Raw genomic sequence first — 16,638 nt, 5'->3', positions numbered from 1 at the left:
GCACTACAAATAGGTGCTAACAGAAAACGGGGAAAACCTACTCAGTGGAGAACGTCAGAGACCAAAACCAGCAGGAATATGTAGAAGAAAAATTTAATTTTAAAAGCTCTTACAATTAGCAGCTGAATAATTTACTCAGTTATCATGGCTTCTTTTTTGCTTAAAAAATAACCACACTCTCATTGTAGTTTCCTTCTATTTATTCATTATTTGAGTTTCTTTTTGTTGCCGTTGTTTTTAAAGAAATTCTGGTTAATCAGCATTCAGGGCGGTTCACTGCCTACACTGCACAGACTCTGTGTTTTGCTTGACCATATGAGCTGCACAGCATTATTTCTTTCATCCTAAATGGGTGAAAGCATAAGCACTTCTCAGATGAACAGCAACATATGTACTGTTAAGTACACAGTATCAGCAATGCCTGACTGGAACATTCAATCCAAGACAGCAGTAACCCTTTTATAGTTAAAAATAAAATAAAATTTAAAAAAATTAAAGGAAAAAAAAAAAAGAAAAACCAGCCTCCAAGATGAGCTAGACCACAGAAAGGCTCTGTAAAAATAGCATGAGGACAAACTCATTCTAAGCAAGCCTCTTCACACACTCTTCTCGTGCTGACGTAATGTGAAATCTCAGAATTAGTCAGCATTGGTTCCTGCTCCGAGTTTCAGTCTGCAAAGAACTTACCTGAGTTGACCACAGGTTCAGCTGCTTGAGTGAAGGCAGTTTAATGAGGTGCTCAGCACAAGCACTTGTCACATTGGTAAAGGCCAGGCTGAGGTTTTCCAAATTTCCAAAAGATCCCGAGCTTAGCAAGCGGGCCAGGTCCGCATCCTGAAAGCAAACAACAGATTGGTAAAGGAGATTATGGACTCCTCAGCCTGCAATCATCTGCAGTGGTGTCACTGATACTGTTAACCGGAGTTGCACAATTATACCACTTGTTTACAGTAACAGAGAACCACACAGAGAAGTTTCTGTTTGTTTGTCAAGCAGCTGGGCTCTCGTGGCAGTGTTGCTTCACGCACCCTGGGAAAAATGTATCCAGACATTAAGAAAAAAATCTTCTTTGCGCGTGTACCCTTATGAGACACGAAGGCTTCAGTGTCAGCACAAATGCCCAAGATGGGTCTTTTAACTTAATGAAGATTTCACTGCAAGTTCTAGATCCAAACTGTGTTCAGGACCATCACCTGCCCTCAGTGAGGTTAGTCTAGGCTTACACCAGGCTTAACTGCAGCAGTGATGGGTCTCTCTCAGACTTTCATGAATAAGATCCAGCACCGGCCACTGCGAAGTCTGCTTTTCTAATGCAAAATTCTGTCCCCAGATCTATCATGAGATCCTACTGTAAATCACAAATTTGCGCACCAGTACAAATCTGACAGTCTGGTGCTTGTACTGGCGTTGGAAACTGCTGCACAGACCCAAGAGCAGAAATGTGCCCTTACTTGTGTAAACTCCAGTTGTGTTGACAGAGCAAGTGGAATGGCTCCCCTCTCGACTGACCAAAACCACTGTGCCACATCGCAAACATAAATCAAGTGTTTAAATATGGAAAGATAAAGTTTGTTTTTCTATTGACATGATTAACTTACTGTGGATTTGGATGGCAGTGTTAACCTTGTGGGACCACCTTTTCTTTGCTGTAAGAGAGAAGATATTTTGGTCAAACAAGTTGCCATTCTACATTTCAGACCAACTAAAGCATAGCAAGCTCTTCACTAGAGCAAACCCTGCTCTGATTTCCAAGCTCCCTGACAGCCGTTCCACCTCTTCCCTGCTTTTTCTGCCCTGACAGATTTTTTTCTGAGTGTGCTAGATGCAGGCCTGTTGCTACCCAGGGGACATCCACTAACCACAGCTAGTGATCTTCGTGCCATGGGTCAGCGTTTTGTCTGATTCAGCCTGCCATTATTTGGTTACTTTCACTTTAAAGGAAACAGCCCCAAAACGCTAAACTAAGACAGCAAAGGGGGTGAGACTGCACAGCTGATAAAATCACGTCTGACTTCGAAAAAAAAAAAAAAAAGGCATATACTTTTCAGGCTGGGAGCAGAGGTTAAGGAAGACAAATATCAATGTGAAAAGGGAAAGAGGAAGATTGTGGGTATGTTTGCACAGATGAAAAAGTGCTAATGAGAGCAGATCTGTCTTCAGTCTGTAGATCCTCTCTTCAAAAATCAGGAAAAAAAATCTTCTTCCCATAGGCGCCAGCTCTGAGAACTAAACCTAAAGACCATCTCAGTGAAATGTTGTGAATATCAAAGCATTAAGAAATGCTGGCCAGCACTAGAACCATTTGCTACTCATATGTCAAAAGGTGGCAGAATTTGACAAGCTGACTTATAAAATCTTAAGACAGCAGGACTTCACCTTTATTCTTTCACACAGATTCTAAGCAGGTTATTGAATATCATTCATAAACATAGTATGGGATTAGACACATCAGTAAATATCACAGAGTATATATATTCACAGTAAAATCCTCCAAATACTGTTCCCATCCTGTTGTTAACTGGGAATTTCACACCCTGCTTGTCTTTCTTTTGTACCTCCATTTCTGGAGAGTACAGACCACAATGTGCTATGGCAATACTGCATGCAGGGTGACATACCAGCTCTTTTAACTCCCTCTGCCTGTCACACAGCTGTTCATACATTCTCTTTCCCACGTCCGTGCTTTCCAGGGTAGAGATGATCTGGAGCTGGGTGTCGTTGTTGTCGATGATGTTGTATTCCAGCATCAAACACAAAATCTAGCAGCAGAATGAAAGAAGAGCGGTCGCTGCAGTGCTTACATTCAGTTTCTTCCAAATATCCTAATTGCACTGGGCATGCTAGTTTAAATTACTGGGTAAGTTTTTAGAGCATGCATTATGCAGGCTAGATTAGAGGATCTTTGCAACATTCACTGACCTTCCAACACAAGAAACCAGTTTTTTTATTCTTAAAGAATGAACTCTAATCTCTGAATGTCAGTCTATCCACCCTGTCTTCCATTAGTGCTCATTCCTTCTGACTGAGAGCTGCAATTACCTCGCATCAGTCCTGGAAGATGGCTTCATGCCACAGCCCTCTTCAGAACAGGTACAATCGATCCAGTATTTCCCAGGTACAGTGGCTAGACTGCAGATTGGCAGCCTTGGGACATTACACATGAGCAGTAGAGCCAAGCCGCTCCCTAAGTGCTGGATTTTCCATCCCTAAGCACTGGGGTTTCTGTGTAAGCAGAATGCATGTGAAGGGTACCCAGTCTATGAGGCGGGATGGGGAAAGGCCAGAGAGGCTCCGAGAGAAGACGGTGCTGGGAGCTCGCTGCTGTGGCCAGGACAGCTTCCATCTCACAGGGAACATGCCTGACTCGCCCCTGGGCAAGGGTCTGCCAGGAGCAAGTTAGACACCAGGGGATGGTTCCAGCAGGTCACCGGGGCTTAGGACACAAGCTGCCTCCACGCTGCCTTTCCTTTTCAGCTACATATCATGCCATTGGAATTAAAATGCAAGGTTTTTATTCCCTCCATAATTTTAATTATTTTTGATGAAAAAAATCAAGCAACATTATCTTCAAATTTATGCAGTATACTTTCATTTACTGGAGTGAATTAGCATGCACAGATCTAAGTCAATGAAAAATTTTGTAACTCCTTCCACCTATTTAACCACCCTCTATTTCCATTTAAAACATATGATAACGTTTATCAAGAAACTTCTCTAAAGAAACCCAGAAAAATATGTATAAACTATTAGTGCAACAAAAATAACCAATCATAAGCACACAAAAAAATGTGTATTAAAGGAAGCAAATACGGTTTTGTAAATGCACTTCTTGTGCACTGCTCATTTTGCAGGTGGCAAGACAAGCATCAGGCATTTAATCATGGAAAAACCTTGTCGTTCTGAATTCTGACCCCTCGCCACAGCCTATACCATCGTGGCCATTTATTTCCCATCTTAGCCTCTCCAACTGAATTACAGCAAACAATCTCTCTCTCCACAAATTCTTGCGCCCACCTTTCATGTAATTCACATTCATACCTGCTGAACAACAATATTCTATTCCACTTTAAGCAAGAGAAACACAACTGCCCACTGCTGGTGTTTGATACAACACAAACCTGAACTCGGCTTCTCTAGTTCCACTAGATCTAATTCTGGGAAAGGTGGTGTGAAACCAAATCTGAATACTGCTCGTAAACCTATATGACTATGTATGTTTAGGGCTTACCTCTACCATCGTCTGGTTACCCCTCAAAGCCAGTAGCATGCAAGGTCCTAATTTATTTTCAGCCAGCGAAAGCAGGAACTTCTTTGTTTTATAGCAGGATCCCATTAAAATATGAACCTATTTGAGAAACAGAGTTAAAATTAGAGGTGTAAGCCTAAGAAACACATATACCTCTGGAAGGGACATTGTTGTGCAGTCAAACAAATGTAAGTATTTGCAACAAACCTAAAGAAAAGGAGCCCCTCATTAGGATTATGGTTGCAGCCTCTCAACAGCTTGATTGCTGATTGGAAGTGACTTTTTGAAAAAGGTGATGCCTAGTGAGATCTGAGGGAGCGGGTAGTTTTCCTCCATAAAGGAGCTCAGCTGACAGCAGAGAGGCCCAATATAGGCTCCCCAGGAAATATCAGAGCAGCTGTGCAATTGCCCCCATCCCTAGTAACACAATGAACCCAGCCCCGGGGGAACCACGGGAGATTTTGTTTTCGCATCTGTTTGCAGTTTGCTTTCTCTGGAAATGCCAGCTGGTGAGCAAGGGTTGTGTGGGCTGGATGGCTAGGTAAAAGGCTGGCAATCTGCTGGTTGAACACCAGGCCTGGGTTAAAGGGTGGTGACAGACAAAATCACCTGTTCACAATGAACAGACAGGAGCTGACTGGGAAAGGAAGGAGTGCCTTAAGAAAATCCAGCAGTCCTGAGCCCTAAGTCAGAGATAACTTCATGTGCTTTCATGCTTTTGGGTCATTATCTTGCTTTCCCTTTCGCTTACTTTTCCCTGAAAGGAAGGAGATGCTGAGAACACCACCTGAGTAAGACTCCTTCAAGTCCACTAGCTGACAAAAGCGTCCTGCAGACTCTCTCCTAGCTCCAGAAAACATCAGATGATACCACACAGTAACACCGATGGCAGAAATGCAAAGCCACTTGTACGTATCAAATCTAAGAGTCCCTTCTCACAAAAGAGGTTGGCAATATTCTTTCCCATTTAAAAGCCCTAGAGATTAGCTGCAGAGAATTTGGGGTTCCTAGCTGAAAATCTTATTTTATGGCCCAGACAGCTGATTCACCAGCTTGCTGGCAGAGCACTATCTGAGAATTTGTAGTTTCCAATGACTTGGAGCATTAAGAGCTCCGTTATATAGAATCGACATTAGTACTACTCTACAATAAGCATGTAAACAATGTCCTGTGGTCCCCCTGGTTCATGGTATTGCCTGGACTATATTCAGTACTGCTGAAAATATCGTAACCACGCCATGATGGGGTCAAGTCTATGAGGATTATGTGCTACCATGCAATTCTTCCTTGTGGCTTCATTACCAGCGAGGCCTCCAGCAAAATACAAAATCTCTTTTTCTTAAGTATCCATCAGGTCAGGTGGCCTTTAAAACCAGAAAGCTTTGAGCCAAAAAGGGATTTAATTTCAGGCAGTTATCATTAAGGTTTTTTGGGGGTTTTCTTGAGCGTTGGAAAATACTGATGCTAACACTAATGAGTCCATCTCAGAACAGGATGTTTTTCAAACTTTATGGTTAGTCGTTAGCAGCTCTTTAAGTATTTATCAACATCCTTGCAAAGGGCACAGAGTACTGCATATTAATGTGTATTAGCATTGTGCTTCCTCATGCACGCCATCTCCTGATGCTCATAAATATCTTGGACCACAAAAGCTCTCAGGAGAAATGATATAGTTCTGAAGAAATTTTCTTTTCAAACATTAAAGACACAGAATCAGTGAAGAGGGATGCAACCTTTTGTGAACAGTCTTTGCCCACTGTCTGTTTCAAAGGTATCTGATCCATATGAATTTAAGTTAAGAATACAGAGACACATGCGCGTTCTTTATGTCCCAAAATGTTCAGCATGTGGGAGATGCACAAAGTGTAGACAGCCTTGAAAGTCATTTCACTCTCTACCCAACAGACAACTTCAACAAATGTTTTTCCCCTTACCAGGGAAAGGAAGTAATATCATTTCCATCGTGCTATATGGAGAATTAATACACAGTGAGACCTACGTGACTTGACCCAGGTTGCACAGGAAGACAGTGCCAGCATCAGCGACTAAAACCTTGTATTTTCTGTCTGGTCCTTCTAAGAGTTACAAAAGAAGTAACTGCGGGAAATGGAATGCTGGTTTACACCTCTCCACACAATGTAAACGGGCAGAGAAACTGCTAACATTCTTATATCTCTCTATCTATCCATCCTTTGATTAATTCAATGTTACCGCTGTTTTTAAATTCCAGGGTAGCCTTAAAGTAAAACCATAGGTGTGGACGTGCAGAAGAGTCTGTCTTCCCTGTCTGCCAATATTCCATATTCTCTGAGAGAATTTTTTTGTACAGACACGCAAACACATGTATTTATAAACACAAAAACACATACAAACATATGAACACACACACATACACATGCATGGTTTTGTGCATTACATTACCAGTGAGAAAGCACGCCAAAGTGCAAAAAGAGAAAACTAACATGTTAACCAAACTGCGACTGCAAAGAAGTTCAATGGATTTGGTGATATAAAGATTTCGATTTCCTGGTGAACACTTGTCGTTTATGGAACCATGGTTTTGATAATTTTTTGACAAAAGCAAGTATATCTTCTTATTGCCAACTACGCATTAGCTACTTTACTGCAAAGAAGTTACTAAACTCACATTATTGCAAACACGTACCATACTGGCAAACAGCTCTCCATCGTCATCACATGCCACTCCTCCAGGGCTGTAGAGCTGGAACCAGCCGTCTTTGCCAGCCCGCACACTCAGCAAACATGAGTGGACCTGCCAAAAAGTGAAGACATTGGGAAGGTTACAGTTCCTGACAATAATCACCAACCTCCCCCACACTGGGCCAAAAGAAGTAACTGCAAATCGGGGGGCTGCTGGCAATTTCAGGGTTAATATTCCAATTTACAGAGCTGCAGGCAAGTGTCCACTCACAGAATCCATTTTTTTTCAGTAAAGACAAGGAGGGAAGCTGTATCATCGCTAATTGCATGGCCTTTTTCATTCCCTTTACCCAAATCAAACACAAAATGGCTCTAGTCTAGAGCAGTTCCTTTCACTTGTGAAAAAAAAAAAAAAAAAAACAAACCCCAAAAACCAAAAAAACAAGACTCAAATTTCTGAGCTTCTACCATTCTCCCCCATCCTCACAGCGTGTGTGTCTATACTTCTGCTGTGATCTGCATACTAAATGCAGTGGCTGATGGCTTGCTCATTCCAATCATTAAAAATTCTTATTACTGCTGCTGTAATAAAGCTTGACCAGAGTCAGGGTGAAGGAAGTCCACAAGGACAATTCAACAAGGATACATAAGACAGAAGTTGCACAGAAGAACTGGCACCAGAGAGCAACCATTAATCTAAATTTGGCCCCCAGTAGAGATGACTATATCTAGTCCCACAGTTTAACAGAAGAGTCATAATTAAGCCTTTTTTTTTCCTTTTTCTTTTTTTTTCTTTTTCCCTTTCAAGAGGCAGATATTCTATTTCAATTTTTGACACGTGTGGGGTCCACGCTCTTTCCATTGGGCCTGTAATACTAGTGACAGATGAAATCCTGGTGCCATTTTAAGACAAGAAGATCCCTCTTATCTGACAAGGATGACTACTGCTCACAAAGGCTAAAACCATGAAAACCAGGAGCTCTGGGCAATGATGATGACGACACAGTCTCCTCACCCACAGTTTGGGGGAGCTTTCTTCCCTTTATGCCAGCACCAAAAATTAATGCGGATGAGAGGTTCCCTCTGACTCAGCCCAAGCTGATGATGTCGAAGAAGCTACACGTGCAGCTATGAAGCAGTCAGCCACCATGAGGCTACAGCTACGCACTCGTTCCAATAACATACCTCCCACCCCCTTTCTCCTGCTAATTCAAGAGAATTATGGTCATTTGCACACAATGTAACTGAAACGCAGCTAAATAAAACCTGTTATTTTGTAAGCTGTATGGATCCATGGATTTTGCTTCCCTTTTTTTGTACAGAAGATGAAAAGCTCTGAGAGAATCAATGGACTGGGAAAATCTTGCTGGCTGAGGTTTACTGTGGAGCAAGGACATCAACTGGTGCCAGACAAGGGGGTCACAAAACAGCCTTATAGATAAGGCAAGAAACCATTCATACTAAGATCATGTGCCCTGAGAGACTATTGCCCCCTAAGAGACTTAAGCACAGCAAAACCACCCCATGTTGTGAAACAACCTACTTAGAGATCTTCTTAACAAGTATACTTGCAATCCCTCCAATTAATAAATACTCTGTGTAAACTGGCTATAAACTCACTTCTTGCCTCGGGTCTTCTGCAAATCTCTGAATCACGTATTTCAGCTCCCTGGAAAAAACGTTGAGAGGACAAGAATAAGCAATTGCTGGTTGCAGCATTCACACAAGTGTCACATTTCTCTTGGATTACACTTTAAACGATATATATGCATGCACTTTAGGGAGGAACAAGTTGAAATGCTTCCACAGGAGGGAAATACGAGGTCTAAAAGTGATTGCCAAGGACAGTGTATATTCACAATAGTCTAGAAAAGCTTTCAGAGATGTGCAGTGACAAACCGGTTTGTAAATTCTATCAGCATCTAGTGTCTTTAGTCCTTGGGCTCCTGCCGTCACAGTAAATTACAATGAAAACTACATCTTTTTATTGCTAACAGAACATGCTCACAGCCTCTCACAGATCAAAAACATTAGAGGCACAATATTGAACAATGCATCATTGCTATTACTGACTAGTACAAGTATTTTAAGTAATTATCCCCTTTAATAAAACAAACAAGCCCCACAAACTTACTTTGTGAATTTCTCATGTGCAAGAGCCCTGAAATTTAAAACAGAAAACAGAAGAATATGAGAATTTGTGAGACGGGAGGTTGGAGGAAAAAAAAACCACAAAAACCAAACAACCACTTTTCAGTTCTTTCCAGATAATAAAAGGATTTGCTAAGCAACTGCAGCACACAAGACAAAAAGAATAGTCTTTCCAAAAAAGATCAGGTAATGTCTCCTTCATTAATCTAGAGGGAAAAAATGAAGGGGGGGACGGAAATAATTATCACTTGGAACAAATCTTGTCGCTCTTCCTCAGTCCTGTCTTAGACAAGGCTCTGACTAACGTCAGTGGGAGCTGTGGGTCAGAAGTAAGTAAAAGACTTACAAAACAGCTGTATGATTAAAAAAAACCAGTTTTGGCTACCTCCAAGAGCCAGGTGAATTCTTTAATTGCAATGCAATTAAGGTACAGTCACAACTAATTAACATCATACATGAGTAAAGTAATTAATGGTCACTCTGTGAAGTGCCCTGCGTCATGGTATGGTTTACACCTCCCCCAGGACTCACGTTTGACTTAGGTAAATGATGTCTCTGTTGCCTATCTCCAAGCTCTCGCTGTAGCCCAGGTAACCTGGCACAGAGGATTAGACCTCTCTGATTCAAGACATCAGGTCATTAGGGGATGTGATAAGCTAGCAAATTGTACAATTATAGGTTGTAATGTTTGTCCGTGGAGGTCTGCGTTTTATAAACACTACTGTTCATTAATAGGTTTCCGAGGGAGCTTGGCTGATGCGTTGGGTAGCTTCTTCATTTAATGCAAAATACAAACAATACAAGTCTCTGTGACGCCAGTAAAGCATCCTCCTCCACTAAATCTCTTACTTTACTCTCCTCCTCACCAGCTTTCCTTCCTTTCTTTTCTGCCTGTCTCTAGTTAACTATTTTTGTCTTCATCTTAGAGACATGGGGAAGGAAGATGAAGATGGGGAAGTCTTGCTTCCCTCTGCATCAGTCAAAATCAACTCTAGATTCTAAATCAATATGAGATGCACAAAGCTCCTATTACCATCAGTCTTTCTATGACACTGTATTTCCCCATAAAAAAACAGTAACATGAATAACCCAGTAAATACTAAGACAGTGCAAACTTACTCCTTGGGAAATGGGATAGGCTGAAGCAAGCTGGCCAGTGCTGGTCTCCAGTCATCATAGTCTGACCTGAAAAATGAACATTTTATTAATAAGATACCATGTACTGAATATGGTTTGTCAACTGTTACTCCAAGGAGTCAAAAGCTTTTTACTGCAGGCACCAACAACCTTTCTGTTCTACTGAGACACTCTGAAGATCTACGATGACATTTCCCTTTTCATTTTCAGCACATTCTCCACTGAGGCACAATAAATCTGGTATTTACAATGACCTCCAGAGAGGCCAGGCCTTCTTTATGTCAACTTAAAGACATTTGCTGTTTATGAAACCTGTTGACATTTAATCACTAAGTAATACTTTCATCTAAGTTGGTACAGCAATTACCAGGCCATTGCTATTTACAGCTCTGCTCTGCATTTAATTGGAAATTATTTTTTTTTCTATAAGACATAAGCCCATTTGTAAAAACAGACACATGCACACACCCCCCTCCATTTTTGACCTTGTCACAAAGGAATGGGTCAGTTTAAACAGTACAAAGCTCTTAGCTTATGAGGGAAGAGACTAGAGAAGGAAGCACTGTCAACATTATTAAGAGTTAAAGAGGACAGATGAGGATAATCACAGCTGAGAGCTCAGGCCAGTGGACCCTGTAAGAAGTGTCTCCTCTTTGTTGTGTTAACATCACAGATCCCAGCTGATGCATTCTGTTTTCATCTCTGCTGTCAATATACAGAATTGTCCTTCTACGAGGAGCCATCCGTAAGGGGATGCTCATGTGAACTGGGATGAAGAGACCATTTTGCTTTACAGCATGCACTGGTCTAACCTGCAACGTGTCATCTCAATCTACCTGCAAGATGCCAGCTGCTCGAGCACGTGTGATGAAGCAGGTACGGCTTCTCATGTAGGAATGGCACTTTGCACACTGCTACCCCTCTCCTTCAAATGATCTCAAACATTTAGTGATTAGTTAGCACTAATTAACTGCCACACCAACGCAGTGCACAAAAGGTACAATCATTTTAAGATGGATGAAGAGAAGAACGCAGAAGATAATTTGGCAAGTCAGCACCAAAATGGGGCAGAGAACACACCAGCCAAAGCCCAGATCCCAGCACTGCCTGCTAGGCCACTCTCACTCTAATCAACACCAATCAGTACACCCAGAACTAAGTGTAGTAAACCTCTTATGGGGTGAAACACCTTGGGATGTCTGTAGAAGACAACATAGAAGAGCCTACCATCTCCTCCTACTGCTGTTACCCTTTGGATTTCAGTTTTAAAAGCCAGATTATTGGCTGCAGCTTACTGCAAACTTGGCAGAAAAGTATGGTGTTTCTTTAGGAAGGAACGAAGTGTAATGTTCTCAAATGGACAGTATCTACTGATAGTATTATAAACAGACAACATATGCACAGGGAAGTCTTCCAAAATAATGCAATTTTTGCAAAGGCAAGGCTCTAGCCCAGAGAAATTGAAGATGGATGCATTTCCAAAAGTCTCCTCCATTTTTTGAACACATAAACCAGTGATTTCCATAACTAATAATAAAGGTGACGCTGGACAGTCCACAAAGGCATGTTCATAGACACGAAGAAAACTTATGTGCCTGAGCAGTATTCTTAAGAAGCAACATGCAGAGAAATTTTAATTAAAGGGATGATCATGATGTAAAAAATCAACCCAGGAGTCAGTTATCACTTGCCCAAGAGTAGTTAAGAGTTCAGGTTACAAAAACATATAACACCTCATGCAAGTAACCAGTCCACCAGTACAACTATGATCTGATAGTAGTTAAAAAACAGATGAATGCCATACAAAATCACTGTGGAATGGGTTACTAGCTCTTCTTCCATACTGCCGTGCAGAAGTCCCAAGTTCAATACAGACACTTTTCTTCCCCATGCTCGGTGCAACCTAGCACAACGCTAAATGTCTATAATTTTGGAAGGCCACAGTAAGCAGTCCTGCTGTTTTCATGGGTGCATTACCAGATAACACTAGCATGCACTTTCCAGTCATTTCCTGAAATCCCTCTACCAAGAGGCCAAGAACCACAACGCCGTGTTGAGTTCAGGGAGATGTCTCCTCCCCCACCTGCAGTTGTTAAACAACCATAAAAGCACTTGGGTACAAGGCTGGGGCTTCAGGGCAGGCAGTTCAGCAATTGAGGTGGCACTGGCCAGGCAAAAATCTCAGTGCTGGTTCTCTTCAAAACACCAAACAAATAACATTTGAGAGTCTTGGCTATGTTCCCTAATACATACAACTTGTTTATTTTTCTCTTGTTACCTTTAGCACTTGAGGCACAAATGATAGCACATGTGAAGCTGTAGAAATAAAAAACAAAACAACAACAAAAACCTCATGCCCGTGCCAATTGCGCTAGAAGCCACTGAGCCTATTTTTCCTCTCCATCAAAAACTCTGTTCTCTGGTCTAAATTAGGAACAACTCTGAGATAAGGGGTGTTACACTAACCTAAAGCAAGCGAGAATCCATCCAGACACAGCACCTTCTGATCACCCATTCACAATGTTCTTTCCAGAGACAAAAAAAAACCCCTGATGTGCTTAGACACTAAACAAACAAGGAAGATGGCAAACTTTGTTTAGTGCCTTAGAACTGCAAGACATGAAGGCAGGACGTCATTACAAGGGGTTGTTTTCACACTTTGTCTGTGTAAAGTGAGTATTGTGAAGCACCTGAAGATGGGTCATATAAACTTGTCATATACACTGAAATAAGTCAAGGAAACCTCTGATGTAGCGCCGCTAAGATGACCTCTCTGGGTTCTTTTAACAAAGCTTTGATTAATTAAGGCTCTCTACAAGACTATTTGTTGTTTCTGACCTATAGACAAATTGAATGGATCACTGACACAGAACTCTGACCTGTTTTCAGATACATCTGAAAGTCTCTGGTTTACCTACCAGGTCTCCGCAGGAGACAGATGATGCAACATACCCATAGCTGTAGCCCTGAGAAGTGCCAGAGGTCTCTAATCCATATGATCTGGGTTTCACTACATTTGTTAGGTGTGAGAACACAGTCCAGACCACAAGAAGTGGTCATACTTCCACTCAAACATCCATCTCCATACTCAGGATGTTGTGTGCTCCTCCTGTTATCATTTACATCCCCAGAAGCAGGCAGTCCTGCAGTGCTGTCTTCTTGGGATCACTGCTTTGCCCAAGCCTCAACTCACCCTCTACACCACAGCCCGGCTTCTGGCAAGTGACTTCTGGGCGCAGCCTGAACGCTGGCCCTGGAGAGCTCATGCACGGACCTCAGCGCTGGCCCCTGGGTCCTCAAAGAACTGACAAGTCTAATGAGCAGTCTTTTTTCTTTTTTTTTTTTTTTTTTTAAATATACATACCCTTTGGAAATTCCTACTAAACCAGTAGCTGATTTTACTCTAAAAAGTGACACGTTTTTATTGGTAGATGCAAACAACGTTAAGAGCAGATTTTAGAGCAGAAGAGACCCAAAAGCCAAAAGGCTGGGATAGGAAATTCAAAGGTCTTCAAGGTGCTTCACATCACATGAGATACAGCACCTACAAATCTTTCCTAACAGAAGCTTAAAAGCTGAGTCCCACTCGGAGGCTTAGTTTCCGTGACATCTCAGGTTACGTGTTACACCACTAAAATTCCTCCTTGAGCAATCTGGAGACTGGCGATTAGTAATAATGCGAACCAATCAATTTTTCATGGCTGATCTTCAAGGGAAATTGCAAAAGGAAGAAAAAAGCTGCTTTATAACAGACTAAGACCGAGTGAAACACTGCGGACAGAATTGGGCAGCGTTACTCTCTGACTTTTCTTGAAGCTGGGAGTTATGTATGGCATCCATTTGCAGAGCAGGTCTGTGAGAGGGCAGTGAAAATAAACCACAGCCTGCTTTCCTAGGAGGAGAAAAAAGAAAGAAAATTGTCTCCTATGAAATATATAGAGTCTTGTCACATGAGTGGGACCTGAACAGAAAATCTACGCAACCTGTAATCCCTTCAATCTGAGCTAGGAAACATGAAACAAACACAGCACAAGAATAAAACTAAACTACTTATTAAAAGCCTACAGTGTTTCTCCTCCTCCCACCTATTCCCTTTTCAAAAACATTTTCTTTCTGTCTGTGCTCATCTCATCTGCACTCTTCTTTCATTTCAGACAGTTGCTTTTTTCTTTTTTTTTTTTTGGTCCATTCAAAGCTCTAACAGAAGACAGAAGTGTTTGAAGCAGGGAAAGAAAGGGAGATAGATTAGCTCTGGCTGCAGTTAACAGCAACTGCGATGAGCCAGACAAAGAGACCACGCCAGGAGGAGGAGGGAGCACAGAGCTACAGGGAGAACTCAGGAGAGCGCCTGGGACAAATTCCCTTTGGAGCTCTTCAAAGGGTGCTGGGCTGAACGCCCAACACTCATCACACTGCTTAAATCCCAGGACTGGCCTTATAAAAGCAGAGGGGGAGAAAGACTCCCTGATGTACTCACTGGCGCTGATTTTTGCAGGATTTGCAATTGTAGGTGAGCAGCACAGCAGTCAAGCTGCATCCCGATCTCTGGGTTCCCGGGAAATGGGTGCTAGGCTGGAGGTCAGGGTGCTAAGCGGATGAAGGCTGTCAGAGCAGTCACCTGCTACCGCACACAGCTTTCCTTACCCAGAAACCTTTTTTCGGGGACCGGCCAGAACATTGGCCAGTCATAATAATTAAATAACCCCGACTGCAGTGACTTTGCCTTTGGGCCATCGTCGCTATTAGCCTGCCAACATAATACATTTTCCTTCCCCGGGATCACCTTTCACCAAAATGAAAACCTGCCTATATGTCATGTGCGGCACAAACAATCCAAAACATATTAGCAGCCCAGGGCAACCCTGATAAACATGACATAAGAGAATCCACTTGGGATATTCAGAGCATGCCACTGACCTATTGGGGAATGCGGAGAAGGCAGGGGAAGCTCCAGTGGGCGCTTGTGTTTGGAAAGCTGTCGGTCTTATCCCAAGCCCCAAGTCCTCTGTTTTTAGAGGATAATAGAAAGACAAGGAGCAACTACTTGGGAGAAGCTTGTTTCTCCAGACTGAGCAGCTTGACAAGATCAAAAATCTTTTAGGTAACTCCTCTGTTATCGGATAATAAGACGACCAAGCCCCCCAGACGTGTAGCTCATCCCTTCCTTCCCTGGCTCTAGGTCCAACTCCTCTGAATTGTATGACACAAGGTTTAGCTCAGGGCTGCAGGGCAGGCTGAGAAAAAGCCCCATCAGACCCCCTGTCATATAAGGCACAAACCTGTTATCTGCAAAACAGTGAGGTGTCTTTTCACGTTCAGCCTTCTTTTGAGCTGGGTTTGTTTGTTTTTTCAAAAGAAGAATATTTAGCACCATTGAAAGGCCCCAGAAAGGTCCTGCTCTGGCTGCTGAGAGCAGAAAAGGTCTCCCTCCACTGCTCGCACTTGGCACGGTAGCATCAGGCAACAGCAATGCAAGTTTGCCCTGGTCACACAGCCCCCAGCGAGGGGTACAAGTGTTTGGGCATCTGGAAGGACCCTTGCCACTACAGGCAGCTATGGAAACAAAAAATAACACAGACAAAGGGTGACAGCTTACAATACACCATCATCACAGCCTCCCTACTAGGCATCTATTCTTCCAGCCAGCTTAGTTTGCTATTTGTATCCAGATTTCACTACACACAGAGGTGTTGCCAGGGGAATCAGCGGGGTCCTTCAGGTGACAGGCAGGCTTTGAAGTTATCCAGTCGAAGGAAGAGGACACACGGCCCCTTTTACAGCAAATTTCTCAAACGGCAGTTGTGTTGTTCAAGCACAAGTTTGGCTGCACAAGAAATTCTCTAATGCATGGAAACATTAACATGCAAGTAGGAGCTGGACAACGCTAAGCAGCTTTCAGAACGCCTAATTTAATACGATGAACAGAAAGATTTCAATTAATTTAGTGCATTTTCTACACACCAGTTTAAGACTTGTAGCATTCAGGAGGCACTGACTGGCATCAGTAACACTACCAGAGGCCAGAATGCATCAGAGAATATTGACACAGAAGTTTGATCCACTTTTGAGTGCAGGACAAAAATACCATGTTCCACTAGAGACCGTGTCTCCTTTAAAATCTGCCCAGACTTTGGGTCATCTGCCAATGTCTTTAAAACCATGATTTTCTGTTTTCCTTTGGTATGCAATAGTTGTGTTCTGTTACTCAACTACATTAGAAAAAGGGTAAAAGACGTTCTTGGTGCTACGACAACAGCCACACAGATGACCTTTCTACTCTGCACATTTAGCCTTCTGTACAAAAAGCGAAGTATTACAGCGATTATTAAATAATTGCTGATACATTTTTATGAATATTAGAAGTGCTTTTTTCCCCAAAAAAGTAAGCACTGTGTAGGAGTTAGGTGAACAATAAAACGTCCTCTGCTGAACATACTGTTAAG

General features: G+C 42.3%; 1 protein-coding gene across 1 annotated transcript in view; it reads right to left on the bottom strand.

Annotated features, from left to right (window-relative positions):
• Nucleotides 1-16,638, bottom strand: part of CMIP (c-Maf inducing protein) — a 139,332-nt gene that overhangs the window by 6,658 nt on the left and 116,036 nt on the right. Inside the window, exons 11-18 of the mRNA XM_063334695.1 lie at nucleotides 10,178-10,243; nucleotides 9,042-9,068; nucleotides 8,528-8,576; nucleotides 6,912-7,019; nucleotides 4,229-4,345; nucleotides 2,619-2,759; nucleotides 1,599-1,646; nucleotides 688-834 (exon numbers count right to left, since the gene is read on the bottom strand). Coding sequence (XP_063190765.1) covers nucleotides 688-834; nucleotides 1,599-1,646; nucleotides 2,619-2,759; nucleotides 4,229-4,345; nucleotides 6,912-7,019; nucleotides 8,528-8,576; nucleotides 9,042-9,068; nucleotides 10,178-10,243 — 703 coding nt within the window. The remainder of the gene's footprint in view (nucleotides 1-687; nucleotides 835-1,598; nucleotides 1,647-2,618; nucleotides 2,760-4,228; nucleotides 4,346-6,911; nucleotides 7,020-8,527; nucleotides 8,577-9,041; nucleotides 9,069-10,177; nucleotides 10,244-16,638) is intronic.

The sequence above is a fragment of the Chroicocephalus ridibundus genome, chromosome 4 (assembly GCF_963924245.1).
Source record: "Chroicocephalus ridibundus chromosome 4, bChrRid1.1, whole genome shotgun sequence".
Taxonomy (NCBI): domain Eukaryota; kingdom Metazoa; phylum Chordata; class Aves; order Charadriiformes; family Laridae; genus Chroicocephalus; species Chroicocephalus ridibundus.
Note: the sequence above shows the minus strand (reverse complement) of the source record. Positions and strands in the feature narration are given on the sequence as shown.